The sequence below is a fragment of the Bison bison genome, unplaced genomic scaffold (genome assembly GCF_000754665.1).
Source record: "Bison bison bison isolate TAMUID 2011002044 unplaced genomic scaffold, Bison_UMD1.0 scf7180017864043, whole genome shotgun sequence".
NCBI classification, from domain to species: Eukaryota; Metazoa; Chordata; class Mammalia; order Artiodactyla; family Bovidae; genus Bison; species Bison bison.
The window spans coordinates 3856013-3875473 of NW_011494615.1; the positions used below are offsets into that span (position 1 = coordinate 3856013).

Here is a 19461-nt window from a genome sequence, read left to right on the forward strand (position 1 = left end):
CAGAAATGAACACAACATTGAAATATCTAGTATGACAAAAGTAAAAGTGTTAGTCACTCAGTCAAAAATGTACAACTGTTTGTGACCCCATGGACTGTAGCCCGCCAGCCTCCTCTGCCCATGGAATTCTCCAGGTGAGAATACTGGAGTGGGTAGCCATTCCCTTCTCCAGGGGATCTTCCTGACCCAGGGACCGAACCTGGGTCTTCCATGTTGCAGCCACCAGATAAGCCCCAAATTAACACATTTAAAATACATTTTAAAAAAGAGATGGCAAATCGATTGACTGCTGACTTCTTAATGGTATCAACAGGAGTCAGAAGATGAAGTGACATATTTATCACCAAGAGAAAATAACAGCTGAGTTCTATACCAGCAAGAAGTCAAGAATTTGGCAGATTAAAGATTTTATTCTGTTCAAATAAAACAAAACTGAAATACTGGCCACCAACAGACTTTCACTAAAAAAAAAAAAAAATTCTAAAGGATATACTAGGCAGAAGGAAAAATGAGCCTGGGAGTAAAGATCTAAGATAAAAGAAACAATGAGGAACAGAGGAAGTGGGATATACACGAGCAATATTTTGACTACAGAAAGTCACCACAAAAAACAACAAAAGCAAAGACTTAGGAGGCTGAAGTAAAAAATTAAAATGCTTCAGAAGAGCTATCAACTTTAGAGTGTGGTAGTTTAGGCAAGTAAACTATGGTAAGTCTTAAAGTTCTAGGGTATCTGTGTATCCACTTAACATAAGAAGAAAGACTAATGGGGGAAGGATGGAATGTGAAAAATAAGAAAGAAAAAGAAACAAGATGGGCAAAAAAGGCCCCACAAAATAAGATGGGAGAAATAAATTCAATTATTTCATTAATATCAATAAGTACAGGTAAACTAAACATTCCAGTAAAATGACAAACATTGTTAGAATGGATTTTAAAAACCCAACTATATTCTGTTTACAGATGACACATACAAAATATAAGGATAGAGGAAGGCTATAAATAAGCGAACGAGAAATGATATGCTGTATAACTACTAACTAACCAACACAGACCTGAAGACGAGAAAGTATTACTACAGAAAAAGATCACTGCATAATGATAGAATGTCCAATTACATCTGGAAAAGACATAATTTAAACTTTTAGGTACTTAATAAAATAGCCTCAGTCCTAAATAAAAGGTAAAGATGGACAAAACTAAAAAGAAATAAAGAAAAACCCACAGCCGTCACGGGTATGGAGAGAGAAACAGGGTGGTTTCTAAGCGATCCTGAAAGTTCTCAAGCTTGCCTGGCAATGAATGCCTGACAACCTTCCAAATATTCACACAGATGATTTCATATAATCCCATAATAACCCCTTTCCCTCTATTCCTATATCGCACCCTCCCTCCATTGGTAACCACTAGTTTTTTCGCTGTATCTGTAAGTCTGCCCGTTTTGCTTTATTCACTAGTTTGTTGCATTTTTTAGATTCCACACATGATATAACACACAGTAACTGTTTTTATTCATCTGGCTTATCTCACTGGGCTTAATGTCTTCCAAAGTTCATCCATGTTGCTGTGAATGGTAAAATTTTCATTCTTTTTTATGGCCTAGTAGTGTTCTATATATATATATCCCATTTCCTTTACCCATTCATCTGCGGACAGACATTTAGGTTGCTTCCGTATCTTGGCTATTGTAAAAATACTGCTATTAACATTGTGGTGCATCTTTTTGAATTAGTGTTTTTCTTTTTTAAAGAGTATTTAGCAGGGACCCTGATGCTGGGAAAGATTGAAGGCAGGAGGAGAAGGGGATGACAGAGGATGAGATGGTTGGATGGCATCACCCTCTCAATGGACATGACTTTGAGCAAACTTCAGGAGATGGTGAAGGACAAGGAAGCCTGGTGGGCTGCAGTCCATGGGGTCACAAAGAGTTGGACATGACTTAGTGACTGAACTGAACTGAACTCTGATTGGTTGTCGCATGGGAGAAGACTGAGTCAAGGGTGACTGCAACGATTTTGGCCAGAGCAAGCAGAATAAAGCTGTCATTTCCTGAGATGGGGCAGCAGCAGTCCAGCTCCGCACATGCTGTTTGAAAGGCTTATGATCTAGCTGAATATTACAAGCCTAGAATTCAGGGGACAGGACCAGGCAGGAGGCACCGGGGTCCTGTAGGAGACATGGAATGCCAGGAGTTTGGATTGGGGTCTCCAAGGAGTACAGATGGAAGGAGTTCCCAGGTCACAGCTCTGATCTCTTCCAACATCTAGAAGCTGGGAAGAAGAGTGGGAACTAGCAAAGGAGACAGAAGTGGCCAGGGAGGTGGTGGGTGTGCTACTCTGGAAATCTAATGGAGAGACTGTTCGAGGAAGTGAACCTGATTCCAGGAGAGGAAACCCAGATGGCCAATAAGAATATGAAGAGATGCATGTGCATGGCTGTCAAGCACATTCAAAGCTAACTCCATACCACAAAGGAGATTGGCAAGAGAGAGAATTCCACGTTGGGCAAGGATTCAGGGACAGGCACTCTGCTGAGAGCATCCACTGTGCGGTCATTTTGGAATCTGGAGAATGAGACTGTAACCATGTTAAGATGTTATGTATGTAATATGTCCCAGGAGACATTCTATCCAGTCCCTTCAGGGGACATGGGGGAGGGTGTTCAGTGCAGCAGGAGGGTGGAAGCAGTCAAAGGTCTCCTCCAGAGAGACTGGACAAATAAACTGTGGTGAAAACAACGTACGATGGAGTGCTGCAGCTGGACACAACAGACTAGATGTAAACAAAGCAACATGAATACATCCTTAAACAAATAAAAACACAGCCTTTCAGGCTCAATACCATTTAAGAGAAGCATGAAATAATACCATGTACATATACTCCTAAAGACATATATTCAGTTCATTAGACTTGGTGCCTCTAGAAGAGAGAAGAATGTGAATGGGGATGGCGGGGGCTAAATGAGAAAAGCAACACAACATAAAAAATGAATATGATTAACCTACTCTGCATACCCCAGAGTTGTGTAAATAAAGGTATTCCTCTTGCTCAAATTCAGTCAGACTCAAGAATTTGAAGGATACATGTTAGGGCTTAAGGCAGCTATATTCTGAGTGTCTTACACCAGTGGGTATGGCAACTGTTGGTTGTCTTTAACATGTATTCTCCTCTTATTCATTAATGATCCATTCCCCAGCCTCCTTTACAAGTGAATGCATGTATATGACTACTTTCCGGTCAGTGTTGTATGGGACTTCTGAGAAGGCTAGTGAGAAGGGAAGGGGCATATGCCATTTTATCCTCCCCCTCTATTGCTGACTAGGAATGTGGACACAATGGCTGGTACCCTGGTAGCCATATGGGATCATGAGGTAACTTTAAGCCACATGCATAGAGAGAAGCTGGTATCCTGATCATCCATGAAGCTTGATGATGATCCTGATCATACAATACTTGATGCCCCATGTCCAGTCTTCTTTTATGTGAGAGAGGAACATACTTTCAGCAATGCTTAAACCATTGCTATTTTGGATTTTTCTATTACATGGAGCAAATACTGTTCTAACTGATAAAGTAGGTTCCAAATAGATGTCATATTGGAGAGGATTTCATTTTTTCCAAATCTGCTATTTCTTAGAAGAAAGTTTTCCTGAAAATTCTTTTAAAAATGCCCCCTGCTTATTCATTTATTTTGTGGTTTTGTGACTTCAGAGCGTAGTTTTTATACATCTATTGAGATGTTTTAATTTTTAGGTATTTTTTCAATTATAGAAGAATCATATTAAATAAAGTACACAATGATCTGGACTAGACTTTGAGGTGAAGCAGAGGTTTGGCAGCAGGCCCAGACAGCACAGCCTCAGATTTCAGTGTAGAGCCGGAGATATTTTGTTATATCCACGTTAGTTGGATGTTACACAGAATGAATGGACATGACCTCAGGGTTAGGGGACTTTGCTGGTGGATAGCTGCCAATGATTTGATAGTGCAGACAGAGCTCTGATTTAGCACTCCCATGAATTCTATTACTGAGCACAGTATCTTGATGAATAGACAGACTTTAAGGACCAGAGGTAATGCAGTGGATTATACAACTCCTGATTGAACAGGAGGCACACTTTACTAATTGGCCATTTTTCTTCCTCTTCCTATTGTATCTTCGATTCCTTTGAGTCAGTCAAGGCCTTTTCCTGGATTAAGGCAACAGGAGAGAAGCATATTTAATCAGCACTAGTGATCTGACTAGTCTTGTTAAGTCAGAAAGCATTCAGAGTTAAAAAGTTTGGTTGGAACTTCTCACTAGACCATTGTCCTAAGTGTGTCGGGATCATCAGTGATCTTTGCTGTAAACAAATCTCTTTCTTTCAAGACTTAGCATTTGAGATCTCTTTTGGCTTAGCAATTCATACTCTCTCAGATGTAATTATTTTAAAAATAATTTGTATATGTTTCATTGTTATATGCTCACTATAGAAAATGAAATTTCAGACAAGTAAAAACAAAATGCAAAGCAAAACCACTGACAATCCCATCTACCTAAAGACAACAATTTTTAACCCCTTGGTATGTATCTTTTCAGACCCTCTTCTATATTGTGGTGTGTGTGTATGATTTTTAACCATGGGGCAATAAAATAAATCTTAATAAGTATAAAGCAGTAATTAATGAAATAGAAAGGAAAACCCAGTAGATTTCACTGGTATAGCCAAAGATTTATCAAGACTTATTTTTGAAAAGATCATTAAAATAGATCTTTGTTGGCCTCTTCTAGGGAAAAAAGAGAAAAACACACAAATGAACACCATTTGAGATAAGAACAGGAAGATAACTAGACAGATGGAGAAGATTAAAAATTTAAGAGAACACGATGTTTGTAAATGTGTCAGGATGCTACCCAAAGGCTCCTGGGAAAATGCTTGCTAACTGGTAGATATAGGAGGACTCAGTCTACTAACAACAGTTAGGAACCTGTCCCATTCAATTTGGTCACATTCATCCTAAGACCATCCATCCTAAGACCTAAGAGCTGGCTCATTGGAAAAGACCCTGATGCTGGGAAAGACTGAGGGCAGGAGGAGAAGGGGGCAACAGAGGACGAGATGGTTGGATGGCATCACCAACTGAATGGACAAGAGTTTGAGCAAACTCCAGGAGATGGTGAAGGACAGGGAAGCCAAGCATGCCATAATCCATGGGGTCACAAAGAGTTAGACATGACCGAGTGACAGAACAACAACAAAATCCTAAGGCCAAGGTTCCAGGTGTTGCCCTGGGTGGCTGAGTGACGCACAGAGAAGGTGAGGACCATGGAAGGAAGGTCAAAGATCAGGGACAGTTCCACCACATAGAGTGTGTTCTTTATGTGCAATTAATTAGATGGACCTGCACAGGCTCTTTAAATGCTCATGCGGTATTACATTGAAACCCCATCTTCAATAACCTAAAAAGGCAAAAGAAATTAGCAAAAGAAATTACAGACTGAACTCCTGAATCATTTGCAGCCATTTTTTTTTTATTCCAAACATGTATTTTTGTAAACCTGCATTTCCCAAACAGTGCAAGTGAATTAGAAGTGACTGCATAGACTTGAATACATGTGACTTTGTGAAGAGGAACATCCCTCCCACAAAAATTCCTCAACAGAAACATGGATGCATCATCAGTCAAGTTCTGGAAGTGAACTAGCGTGGGTGCCTGCCATGCAATTAATCACTCTTAAAGCTTTTAAACTCACTCTGCCAGTCACACATTACAATTTGGGAAAAAAACCTTAACACAGGCTGAAACCTAGATCATTGTGCTATAAAGCACTGCATCACATAGGATATTTGGTCATTATCCCCCCTCACATGCTGAAAATCAGAAGACATTCTAGAAGATTCATTTTGACCCTACTGCCACTTCAGCCATTCTTTGCTTGAAAACACATTCTCCGCTGTGTATCTTCTTGCTCTACATAGCTAAACAATTCATGGACTAAAACGCTGCATACTTGGAACGTTTCTAAGGGACAGTGGTTTTCTGCCTTTAATCTGCTAAAGGGCCATTTCCCCCAAATGCCAATCCTTTATTCTGCCTCTATATTTGGAAGTCTGAATCAGGTGTAGCTTTACATGTAACCCATGCACAACTGCATTCCCCTGCCATGATGACTTACCCAAAAATAAAAGTAGAATAAGCTTTCTAAAATGACTGCTATGGTTCCACAGTTTGTGTATCAGCACCCATATCAACCACCCAAGGGATCTGCTACATGTTCACAACAAAAACAAGTCCCAGATGTTTCTAGGAGGCTTGCTGGTTTTGTTTGGAATCTCCTTGCCTCTGGCTCCAGGGCTGAAGGCTACATATGACTTGGTAAAGGAGAACTTTCTACTGGATTTTCTACAAAGCTTAACCAACTTTGCTGACGGCTTAGTGATGTTGATGGAATTTTTCTGAAGAATTGACTGACAATGCCTCAGTGACCTCAGTAGCAAGTGATTCTGGACACATGCCTGTCAGTCACCATAAAACCATGGACCCACTCGCTCCTGCCAGTGTCCCTTCATTCCTGAACCTCAAGGCCTCTTTGTGATGGGTTCAAGGCTCACTTAGGGGGTGTTCCAAACTCCTTAGTCCATGTAAACTGAGCATAAGTGAATCATTCTTGAAAAGGGGGCATTCTCTCAATTTCTACAAGGGTCCTTTTTTCATATTTAAAAAGCATCTCAATCCTTGTGAGAGTTGATGACAACCCTAGTGAACACACAGTCAAAAGCTGAAGCTGACAATGCTGTGCCAGAGAATACCAGATAGTGTTCCACAGCGAACCCACAGAGGCAGGAAAGATGGAAATGGGAAGGCGCTGTGGAATCTTAAAAGAACCTTCTGGAGAAGGATCAAAGACACACCAACCCATTCTGTCTGCTTTCCTCAAGAGCCTACAGATGGCTTCTGAATTGGATGGAGCTGGTGAACTGGCCAAGCTGAGAGCCCTGACAATCTGCTAGACTTCCCTTTCTCTGTCTGTGATAACTGGTCAGCTCTCCACTCCCTGCAGCCTGCCTGCTACTAAGCATCAGGAAATAAGTAGAGGTACCCCCTGCCCCAAACTGGCTGCCAGTATTTGCTCCAGCAGATGCCAAGCATGGTTTTCTTAAAAACTGCCCTATCTAGTCTTAGTAACCTCCAGGGTATGTGCTCACACCTGAGTGTCTACCATTCAGAAGCACATGGATCCTAGCTCTGACACTGGTTATGGAGTCTGCCCTTTCCCCATTGAGGCTGCAGAACTGTGGGCCTGCCAGCTATCCTGTTACACTCTCACCAGTGCATCTGCACTCCTTGCAGGAGGCTGGTGAGTGCCCATTACTGCATTTAGTCAAAGTTGCGGATGGAGTTGTCCAGGTCTACCACCTAAGAATCCCAAAAGGTGAAAGTGAAAGTCATTCAGTCGTGTCTGACTCTTTGCAAGCCCATGTACTATACAGTCCATGGAATTCTCCAGGCCAGAATACTGGAGTGGGTTAGACGTTCCCTTCTCCAGGAGATCTTCCCAACCCAGGGATCAAGCCAAGGTCTCCTGCATTGCAGGCAGATTCTTTACCCGCTGAGCCACCAGGGAAGTCCTAAATGATTTATTAAAGGACACCATGAAACAAGCAAGAGAATGTCCAAGGACAGCTGCAAATGAGGTTTCGTAAAGGAATCCATGCTCTAGGCTCTGCTGTGGGAAGATCTGTCTCCCCCGGGCAAAGTGTGCGCTGGTATTCCGAGGGGAGCCAGCAGCACTCAGCACAGTGCCTCAGGCACAGCTGGGGTCCGTACACATCCGTCCTAGCTGAACTCTCAGGGAGAGCTGGTTCCTTTGCCTGCATCTGCCCGTTGTTACCTCAGGGCCTCCACCCCTCAGTGAGAGGCTCTATCTTTAACTTCCTTCTAAGACCAGCCTAGTTCATACCCTTGACCCTCTGGCTTCTGTCTACTCCCATGGTCACTGGGAAGGGAAGCATGATGCATTCCGCATCTGCCTGTATCAGAGTCAACTGCAAAAAAACCAAAGACACGCGTGCTCCATGCCAGGTTCGCAAGCGCCCAGCACTCTCATGATTTGCCAAAACTTTAGGTATCTTTGCAAGGACAGGCCAAGTATGTGTATAGAAAAACCTGTCTCCCCTGCAGTTGAGTTCTGTGTCTTTTCAACAACACTCACAGGCCCCTTACATGTTAGCCTCCAGTCAACAAGGCCCTAGGAGAGAGATGGTCTTGTTTCTTGTTTCATTCGCATCTGATGCCGTCTGTTTGTGCCTGCGGCTTGAGCAGGCTGTGATAAGTCTCTGAGGACTCTGTCAGACCCTGTTCTTAGACACATCTTCCTTCATACCAGATGGCTTTCCAGCAGCGGCAACAGCAGCCAGGGCTGCTCCCCGTTACTGAGTGTTCACCCCAGGCCAGGTGCAGCGCTCAACACGCTACCTCCACCCTCTCCTTGCCTTTCAGAGAATCACACCGCACTCAAACCTGGATAGCACTGTGCATCTGGTGACTAACACGGTCAAACAGAGAGCTTGCACGGTGAAGGCCATACTCGGCCTTCAGCTCCGCAGGGGAGGTGATGACGTCAGCGCTGTGCCCAGAGCCCTTTACATCGTTTCTGTGTGCCTCCCAGCTTGGGGTGCAGCTCTCTTTTTGAGGACTGCTCCTGAGCTATGGGGGCTCTTTTGCTGGCATGAAGTGAAAACATGTTTATATGTGCCCTGAAGTGACTTCCTTACGTGGCCTCCTCCCCTTTCCTGTCCTGCTTCCCTCATGTCTTTACTGGTGTGCCCTGGGGAAACTTCCTTCATAAGTTACTGTGTGAAAATCCTTGTCTCAGGGTCCACTTCTTAAGAATCCCACCTAAGATACAATTTTTAAAAAAAGACAGGTTGAATGGTCATCTCCGGGAAGGACTCTGCAATTACCATTAGCTGGGACAGCAAGAGTGCTGGGGACAATGGAGACCTCTGACTCAAATTACCGTGAAAAGGCAACATATCACAGCATTCAGACACAAGTCTCTGCCTGACGGCCACTGATTTAGTCCTGGTGGTGTGTGGACTCTGATGCACTTTGTCCAGGATGAGATACCATTCTGAGGTTTACCAGATAACCAACTGGCATTGCTCCAATCTTTCATGTCTTAATCCAAGTGAAAGGAGGGTGGAATGCCTGCTCTATAAGGTGATGCAGAGCAGGCCGCAGGAATCAGGTTTTTCCATCCAAATTCCTGCTGGGAATCTTCCAATGAAAGGTACAGATGAAAAAACACTCTTGGTTCTTTAGCACATGACTTCACACTTGACTCCAGGCAACAAAGACGTGAAATGTCTTCGCGGTCAACCCCAACTGCAGTTGATATATAGCACCGCCTGCTTGATGGATTCTTCACACGAGGTTTCTTCAGATGATTTCATCTGCAAGTCCTTTTTTTAACAGCAAGTTCCATTCCAAAGTACAATAAGATCTTTTTTCCTTTAACATTTGTATGAATGTACATGTATTTCCAAGATTTCAGGCCAGATATCAGTGCTTGAGTGAACTATATAATCATTTAATAGAAATAATAAAACATCGATACAAATATAAAGACATAATCAGTATAAAAGGCTTATATTTATAAAAATACTTTTAGGTTAACAGTTTTCCCCTGAGGGTTGACCACACTTGTTGCATCCATAAATATCCCCCAGCTCTGCAGCCGGCTTTCCAAAGTTCGGAGTTCAACTGGAAAAGGAGGTGGTGGTGGTTCCAGTCAGGCGACCTGGCCGAAGTGGCTGCCTCAGGTTGCCACCTGGGCTTGAGAGAATGAGGACAAGAACAGCATCGTGGGGCCTCCGAAAAATCTGGAGAAGATTCTTTCTTCCAAATATGGAAGATACAAAGATCGGGACGACAGGCGAACGACTGGGCCACGTCACGGGGTGGGGTAGCGGGTCACTGGTTTTTCTGGACCCAGTCCCAACTGTCTTCATTCTCTTTCCGGTTCTTCTCAGCTTCAATAATTTCTTTGTACCTTCTGCGAAAGAAGCCCATCTGAAAGGCAGAAAGAGGAGAGGCTGGGTTAGACGTGCTGGAGAATCAACTGTTTTGGTTCCAAAGCTGCCTGGCCTGGGAGGAGGCATGATCTACTTACAGTGCTGGGAAAGGCCTGGAAAACTCCTCAGACTAGGCTGATTTAGAAGAAATGTTACATGGAGCCACTCTTCAAAATGCATGGACTCCCCCAGGCTTTCTTATGATAAGCTGTTTGTTCCTTGCAACGCACTTCTGATGGAGTGTTTCCCAAACACTGTGCTGGGGAACACTAGTTATTGAGCTATTGATAGGTTGTTTGGTAGTCAAGAGGTTCCGTGGTCAAATAAATTTGGAGACAATGTATTCTTTTTTTTTGTTTTTAAGTGGAGTTTGGCCATGTATTCTTTGAGAGATTTGTGATGTACAGGAGAACAGTACAGGATCAAATTAACCCTTTTAGGAAAGGATTGAGAAAGTCAAGGTCTTGCTATTTCTCAAGCTTATTTAACTTTTGATAAATCTGTTAATATCCTGTGAGATACTAGCCATTGTGGAACAATTTGATCAATACTGCTGTCATAAAGTAGGCATTTAAAAGTGTCTTCAGGTCTGCATCCTACCTTGCTGTCTTCTAGATCCTTCTCTCAAATCTGTGACCCTAGTGAGCTGCTGTGCACACAGCTGGCACTGTGTATCTCCCTAGAACTGGCAACTCCTCCTGAACCGTGATGGTAGTTTCCTTCGCTTAATTCTGAAAAGATCTTTCCTTCTAATGTATGGCTTTTCATATGTGGTAAGACGGATTTCCAGTTCTCGCACCGACAGTGTAGGCACTGTTGCCACAGAAAAGCAACCTTTTGTCGTCCAAAGCTGACCTTTGCCCCATGCTCAGGAATACCCGGCATCTCTTATGCTGTGTTCCCCAGTGTTAGTGGCCTCTGTTTCTGAAGTCAGACGTCTGGGAGTGGGTGTACAAATACCCCAGCTCCCTCTCTCCTTGGGTGCGAAACCCAGAGTATGTGCTCCACGGAAGTTGCCTGCAGGGGTAACCAGCTTGATAACATCCTTTATTAGCTTCCTTCCCTGCCCTCTCCCTCTCCTGGTCCCGCGTCTGTGTTTCCTGAGATTGTCTTCCAAATAAATAACTGCCCCAAATCCCCACTTTGATCTCCTTGAACAGGGGAAGTGAAACAGACGTGCACTCCTGGCTCACTGCGGGGAGGCTGCTCTGCAGGTTTTGGTACCATGCTGTCACTGGCACATAACCCTCACAGTCATATCTGAAGACCTTTGAGGCCAGTGAGCTCCGCAGTCTGCTGCCAGTGGGGGATGTACGCACCAAACTTGCCCTCAACAAACTGCTAAGCAAACCCAGGCTCGCGAGCACATCTAACTCCTTTGTGCATCTGTCTTCACACTTCTTGACTGTGAACCCAGCATCCACTGACTCCCTGCATCTTCCTCTTACCCCTTGAAAGAGGCTTATGGCCCTGCTGAAGATGAAGACTGTTAAGAGAGCTGCCAAGACAGCACCGGTCACCTCCACCCGCATGGCCAAGGAAGCCCTGAGAGCTCCCTTTTAGAGAGCAGCCGGCAAAGTGGTGCAGACTGATGGCCAGGAGGGAGTGGAAGCTTCCATAGAACAGCTGGCAAGGGTCCTGTGTGCTGAGTTTTGATCCTCAAGGTCCATTCTGCAGACAGATATTGAGTTCCCTTATCTTCCCAGCATCAGACCACATCTGTCAGAACCCCACTTCCTGACACCCTCATACATACACTTTTCTCTCCTCAAATCTCTACCACCTTCTTCCTTCTACAAGGGAATGTAGAAAGGAGGCTTGGCCTGAATGTTCTGGAGAATCAGAAAAAGATTGTTGTTGCCGTCCTCTAAGCATACCCACAGGAGGCCAGCAAAGCAACCAAAGACTTTGTGGAAATGTCTATCAAGAAGTTACTGCTTGATATCTCATTCTTGAAAGAGAAAGATGTGGTTAACAGAGCAAGTATGTCATGCACACTTTCTGAACTGAGGAGAACATAATGGTAGAAAGAAGGCTGGATGTTACATCAGAATAAGATTTTTTAGCACAGGATTCTGCCTGCAGATAGCATGATGTTTCAGTGATCTTAGGTTACTCACTTTAACTCCAAAGATGTAACATATCTCCACCATGGCACCAATCAAGCAGACCTTTAACTGTCTTCTCCTCTCTTATTATCTTCCACATTTAGGATTCCTAAGGATTTGTGCTTTTTATCTTCAGAGCTTAGCATCTCACTTCTACTTAGTGTCAAAGATAAATGTAAAAATGCCCTGTACCGTGGCTCTGCAACAAACACTATCAGGAGACTGAGGCTATTTTTTGCTTCCCAAATCTGCACTGTGACTTGTTTTGATGACTGAATACAAGGGAAGTGATGCCCTGTCCGTTCCACACTTCAGCCATGCACACTCCCGCTTGCTTTCTCAGATCCCTGCCTGGCTTCCATATGAACGAGTTTGGTTGGTCTTGCTGCTGAAAGACGAGTCCACCCAGCTGAGGTCCTCCTGAACCAGACAGCACCCAGCTGCCTGAAGCTGTGGGGTGTGAGCCCCACAAAGATGGGAGGACTGCTTTGTCAAGCTCAGTGTAACCCACAGAATTGTGAGCTATGTAGATGGTGTTGGTTTTTTTAGCTCCTAAACTTCGGTTTGTTACACAGCAGGAGTTAACTGATACAGAATTCCATATTTTTGTCTGATTTATGAATGAATGGATCAACACTCATGGGAAGAGTGGCAGGGGGGCAGCTGACAGGGTTCCAGATGGAAAGAGCATCACTGTGTCCAGTCCTGCTGAACAGACTTGTCTTGTTCCTCTAAAGGGGACAAAAAGTCGGCATGCTTCCTCATAGCTGTTATGCTGGCACGCGGCTTTGATGCAGAGTGTGCAGTCTAGTGAGGATTTAGAGCGTCTGCACTGACTCTCGCAGGTGGCTCTTCTGAGTTCAAGTTTACGTGTGCCACACTTGTTACCAACAAAGTGACGGCGTCATATCCTGTAGGAATTATTTTTTCCCAAGTGGAGTGCAGTCACTATTAGTCTTGAAAACTCTGCACCCACTGGCAGTTAACTGTAAAGCTTCTCTTAGAAACAGCCTTGCAAACTCTCCACCCCACTCCAGTGCAGCAGGTCTCCAGAGCCCTGTTCCCAACACAACCTGTGCGTAGTCTCTTAGATGGAAGGCTGGAGCTGCCACTGATGTTTGTCCTTTTTCTCTGGAGCCCAAAGACAATTTCGTAAAACACGGTCCACTCTGATGACTAGGGAGTGCTGGTACAGTTGCTCAGGCTGTGCACTGCATGTAAGTCGTCAGGGGGTACCGCTCAGGTCACAGCGATCAGAGACGTGAAATTTATTACAACTACTTTCCAGCAGATGGCAGTCAAGTGTCTTTTTCTAACAAAACCAGGTTTTCTGAATTTTCTGACAGATGGAAGTAAAGCTTCTGGAGGACAGGGTGCTGTTTACTCATTTGCACCAAGGTACCACGGGCTTCCCAGGTGGCTTAGTGGATAAAGAATCTGCCTGCAACGCAGACAACATACGCAGACACGAGTTTGATCCCTGGGATGGGAAGACCCTTTGGAGGAGGGCATGGCAACCCACTCTAGTATTCTTGCCTAGAGAATCCCACGGACGGAGAAACCTGGTGGGCTACACCCATAGGGCTACAAAGAGTCGGACACGACTGAAGCGACTCAGCATGCATGCATGCACCAAGGTACCGTATAGTCCAGAGCTGGATCCGTCAGACTAACGTTTCTTATGTGATCAAACGAACTCCATTTCAGAAGAAGAGACTGTCACCTTCATGCTGTTGTTTATAGCCTGATTTTGGCTTTTGATAGACAGCCCAAAGCTTAGGCTCTGAGTTTACCAAGCCATGGTCCCCCAAACAACTGTGACATGCCAGGCCTGCCCAGTGCCAAAGGACCGACTCAGAAGGGCTGGACAGGAGAGGTAGTGCATGGGGAGCCTGGAGTTCTGATTACTGCTCATGCTGGGACCCCAGAGCAGGTCATCTTCTGGCTCTAAGCCCCAGTGTCTTTGTCTCTGCCCAAGAGACGGATGGCATTCTCAGAGCTCTTCCAGCCCTGAAACATAATGAAGGCTTTTTATGTTGGTTCCCAAAGCAAACTCAGCACTGCAGCTTATGAAGCACACAGCTGTGTACCCAGCCCTCACACACAGAAGGCTCAGGGCACAAAGTCCTTACCCAGTATCAATTTTTCACAAAGAGCTTTCGGGAACATTAAATTTTGAATTTTTATATTAAAGTATGGATATATTATAAAGTATAAAGAAGTCTAAAACTCTTAAACACAAAGATAAATCAAGACTTTAAAGACACTTCTCGCCTTCTCTGGGGCAGTCGCGCGGGCAGTGGCTGCGGGAAGTCCACACGGGGCGTCATGTATTATAAGTTCAGTGGCTTCACGCAGAAGTTGGCCGGAGCATGGGCTTCCGACGCCTATAGCCCTCAGGGATTAAGACCTGTTGTTTCCACAGAAGCACCGCCTATCATATTTGCCACACCAACTAAACTGAGCTCCGGTCCCACTGCATATGACTATGCTGGGAAAAACACAGTTCCAGAGCTGCAGAAGTTTTTCCAGAAATCTGACGGTGTGCCTATCCACCTGAAACGAGGCCTGCCTGACCAAATGCTTTACCGGACCACCATGGCGCTAACAGTGGGAGGGACCATCTACTGCCTGATTGCCCTCTACATGGCATCACAGCCCAGAAACAAATGAGTTAGGCTGCAGAGGACTGGTTTGCTTGTCGGCATAAATCCTTTGAATTTTCATTTTTCATTATTTCTGTAATTTCTTTTGTTTTTTACTTGAATATCCCACTTAACATTCTTAAAGAAAAGCAGAAAGATATTAAGACAATATTTTGGTTTGTTATGAAAATGCACATGGCCTGCCAGAGCTCATTCAGCAGTTAAAACTATTGTTTAAAGAAATGATGTTGCTCTCTGCACTTGGGCTCCTAATTTCCCTGGAGCTTCTGAATGGAGGTCACACACAGGCTCATTAGCGGCCATCTGTGCTGAGGTCCTTGGGGACTTCTGGTGGCTATTGAACAGGGGAGGGGCAGCCTTTCTGGATTAGGATGTGACTGAGGAAGGAAGACAGAAGCTCAGGCCAGGCACATGAAAATGTTAGCCACCTTGGGAATTTTTCTGTCTTGCAGTTCAATGTTAATAGAAATTATTTGCAGCCTGCCTCCGTTTGTTGGGCAGTTTGTTTCAAAGGGTTATTTGCGTCATCTCAGATCTTCAGTGAAATTTTATGTGTAATTGTTATGTATTTATTCCACCATGGGAACAGAGAACACCTGTTTAGTGTTGCACTTTAGACCAATGTCTGTTTTATTAATACAGCTGTGACACAGATTCTCCTTTACCTTTTAAAAATGTTATGCCTTTGAATTGTGATTTATTTTAATTGTGGAATAAATACATGAATGAAAAAATCTCAAAAAAAAAAAAAAAAAATAAAGACACTTCTCCCCTGCAGCAGGCCTTCACTTTCACCCCCACTAGTGCTCATGGTTACTTTGGGGAAAATCTTGAAGAGATTCTGGACAAACTTAGATTTTCAGGGCCAGTTGGGCCCATGCTGAGGGTGCTGGGAAATGAACCATGATGAGTTAAACGAGACCCTAAGTAGCCCCTCATTCAATGCCAAGCCAGTGGAGTCTGCGTTTTCCTACACTTTTCCTGGAACCTTCAAGGGCTTGCTTTGCACTTGAGGGGCAAAAGATTCTGTTTATAATTGATTTGTCTGTAGCAGAGGAAACACTCATGGAAACTCTACAGGAAGAGAGACTCCAGCCAAACTTGGCTCCGCTGGAAGCTGAGGGAGCAGGGGCTTTTCTGGCTTCTTGTCTGTGTTGCTCCAGAGGGGGCCTGTAGTACCACAGGGCGGCTCCCTCAGACCTTCTGACAGATTCACACAACTTTCTGATGCAAACGTGTGTCAAAAACCTGCCAGAAAATTCCTAGGGAAACAGCCGGTTTCCCCTTGAATAGCCCTAATTAGGAAGACGCTGTGAGAGGCCTGGGGCCAAGGAAGAAGTGAGAATCACTGGGTTCTGGGGTCCACAGCTTGCAGCATCAGGTTCCTCCTTCCCAGCCCAGTCTGGGGTGAGTGAGGGACAGCTGAACAACCCCATGGTGCTTGGTCTTCAGGGAAACCCTCCACCTACTCCTCCCTGGCCTTCGGGATGCCTCCTGGGGAGCTATTCTAAGGGCCTCAGACATACTCCTTCTTTGGACTAACTCAGAGCCTCATGTTTATCAGCCCTTTCAAGTTCCTTGACTATTTACATAGCACGTCTCTGTCTCGAGATGTCAACAGTGCAACATCAATCCAATATTTACTTCCAAACATAAATAAGTCTCCACCGAGTGTCTCTGGCACATGGTTTCAATTGAGACAGTGCAAAGGGGGTGTGTGTGTGTGTGTGCCTGTGCATTTTCTTTCTCTGCAGGAGAAGCAAGGAAGGGCTCTCCTAGTCCAGCTGGAGGGAAGGTGATAACCCCCCAATGACTTCCGGAGGGGCTGCCAAACCTACACAGCCTCTGAGCCTTTTCACAGATTTCTTTTTCTAAGTGCTTCTGCTTGAAGTTTGCAGCAATGGTCTCAAGTGAAAACCAGGCACCCAAAGCCAGCTCCAGAGCAGCAGGCTCTGAGAACAGGTTCGGCTGACGGAGGGTTCGAGTTGGTCTTTCTGAAGAGGGTGGCAAACCCGCTGCACGGCCCAGCTCTACAACACCTGAGAGCAGACAAAGCTGGCAGGTCCTGGGCCTTTTGGGAAGAGGCTGGCCATGGTTCTGACCAGGCAATGGCACTGCCCTTTGCTCCAGGGCATCTCATTGGCAAAAGGGGCCAAGAGGAGGGAGGGGAACGGTTCCTGGGTTGGAAGCAGTAGAGAAGGATGCAGTTTTCTCCTTCACTGAGAAAGGAGAAAACACTGTTTGTTTTGGCGAATTGTACAAGGGAGCAGGCAGAAGAGGAGAGAAAAGACTGGGGCCCTCAATGAGGCTTTTCCTCTTGAAGTAAAAACATCCCAGCATCTCTACTCTCTCACCACTTGACTCAAAGGCTGGCTTGATGAACTGAAGGCACTCCTTAAAGGTGCAAGTCCCATATACCATCTGAACAACAATGAAACTTCCTCCTATAAACAGGCCTTTATGACTGTCTTGAAGAGGCCCCAGGGCCAGGCCATTTCAAAACCAATCGGGAGCCAAAGGAAAGGAGAGGGGACTCATTTGAATTTTTCTCCCCTAAAAGAGTTTCCTATTTCAAAGTTTTCTTCCTGCATGGTGGTTTGGCAGGCTACTGTAATCCTCGCACAGAAAGTTTAAATTATGGCTCCCAATGTCTGCTAACAGCCTGGCTCTGGGAAAGCTGATTAGGATCCATTTCAGAATTTGAAGAAGGATCTGGTTAGCTGGGGGCCCCTTGTTGTGGATTTTGTGTCAGAGCCAGGATCTGCCGCTGCCGAGCAGGAGAGAGTGCCTGACATGCCAGCGGCCAGCCTTCCAGAAGGCCCAGAGGCAGAGAAGGGGGCGAGCACGAGGCAGGGAGCCTGGAGTTCGGCTCTGAAGAAGGCATTTGCTGACCCTAGAAGGGGCTTCTGTTTCAGACAAACAGGCGATGATGGGTATGTTGGTGGCACCATGGTGACCTGTAGGCGGAGCCAGGAGCTGGTGGCACAGGCTCTTTACCTGGCCCAGTGCTGCTCATGCTGGGCTCGGTCACCATCTCTGGTCACTTAACTGCTTTTCCCAGACTCTTCAAGATAGAGAGAGGGCTCTGTTACTTATTACCTCTGTCATTTCATCCTGAGCTGGCTACCTAGCAGGGATCCAATACTGTTTGCTGAGTGAAGGCACTGGCCAGCTCGCAAGTATAGAGCACGCCGACCTGTAGGCCTGTGTGGCATAAAAAGTCCATCCACACCGGGCCAGCTGCCTTGTACACTTCCAGTACCAAGTCACCATCTGCGTACATTTTGGGGAACAATATTTGGGGCTCATGAACTCAAGGCACTGGCAAGCAACCATATGCAGCAGTGTCAGGAGCTACAGCAAAGGGAACTTTAAGAGATGTCACTCGAGAAAGGGAAGAGGACTTGAATATTGCTCATTTGCCTTTAAAGGTCCCAGTGAAGTGTTTCCTGGTTCACAGTGACAACTAGGTGACTCTCCCCTTGAGAGGACTGGAGGGAATGATATGTGAAATATGGTAATAAGCCAGAATCATTTAGCCCTCCCATCTAACCCAAATATTAGGTCCATTAGTCAACAGATTTCTGGATGGTCAATGTAATATTAGATCTCTATACACAATGAATTTTTCTTAGGTTATAGACATAGAAATCCAAGTTGACAAGAGATCTGTAGTTCACTCAAAGAGATAGAGAATAGACTTCTTGTTGCCAAGGGGAGGGGGGATGGGGGAAGGACGGACTGGGAGTTTGGGATTAGTAGATGTAAACTATTATACAGAGGATGGATAAACAACAAGGTCCTACTGTATATCACAGGGAACTATACTCAAGATCCTGTGATAAACCATAATGGAAAAGAATATGAAAAAGTATACGTATACATAAATAAATGAATCACTTTACTGTATGGCAGAAATGCAAATTGTAAGTCACTGTAAATAACTGTAAACATTGTAAATTAGCTGCACTACAAGAAAATAAATTTTAAAAAAGAGGTCTGTAGTTGAAGTTTTAGGAATATATTTCAGTTTCAGTTCAGTCGCTCAGTCGTGTCCGACTCTTTGCAACCCCATGAACTGCAGCAATCCAGGTCTCCCTGTCCATCACCAACTCTCGGAGTCCACGCAAATCCATGTCCATTGTGTTGGTGATGCCATCCAACCATTTCATGCTCTGTCGTCCCCCTCTCCTCCGGCCCTCAATCTTTCCCAGCATCAGGGTCTTTTCAAATGAGTCAGCTCTCCGCATCAGTTGGCCAAAGTATTGGAGTTTCAGCTTCAACATCAATCCCTCCAAAGAACACCCAGGACTGATCTCCTTTAGGATGGACTGGTTGGATCTCCTTGCAGTCCAAGGGACTCTCAAGAGTCTTCTCCAACACCTCAGTTCAAAAGCATCAATTCTTTGGTGCTCAGCTTTCTTCACAGTCCAACTCTCACATTCATACATGACGACTGGAAAAACCATAGCCTTGACTAGATGGACCTTTGTTGGCAAAGTAATGTCTCTGCCTTTGAATATGCTGTCTAGGTTGGTCATAATTTTCCTTCCAAGGAGTAAGTATCTTTTAATTTCATGGCTCCAATCACCATCTGCAGTGATTTTGGAGCCCAGAAAAATAAAGTCAG

General features: G+C 44.9%; 2 protein-coding genes across 2 annotated transcripts in view; one reads left to right on the forward strand and one right to left on the reverse strand.

The window, feature by feature from the left end:
- Positions 1 to 5490: 5490 nt before the first annotated feature.
- Positions 5491 to 19461, reverse strand: part of ITGA9 (integrin, alpha 9) — a 369261-nt gene continuing 355290 nt past the window's right edge. Inside the window, exon 28 of the mRNA XM_010835514.1 lies at positions 5491 to 10055. Within this exon, the coding sequence (XP_010833816.1) occupies positions 9957 to 10055 (99 nt within the window). The 3' untranslated portion in view covers positions 5491 to 9956. The remainder of the gene's footprint in view (positions 10056 to 19461) is intronic.
- Positions 14423 to 15575, forward strand: LOC104985374 (cytochrome c oxidase subunit 7A-related protein, mitochondrial). Its single transcript, XM_010835513.1, has one exon. It carries the CDS (start codon positions 14494 to 14496, stop codon positions 14836 to 14838), a length of 345 nt encoding a protein of 114 aa, XP_010833815.1. The 5' UTR covers positions 14423 to 14493; the 3' UTR covers positions 14839 to 15575.

Bases quoted from the DNA above. Each gene is read 5' to 3' on its own strand.
- LOC104985374 (XM_010835513.1), top strand. From the start codon at position 14,494: ATGTATTATAAGTTCAGTGGCTTCACGCAGAAGTTGGCCGGAGCATGG.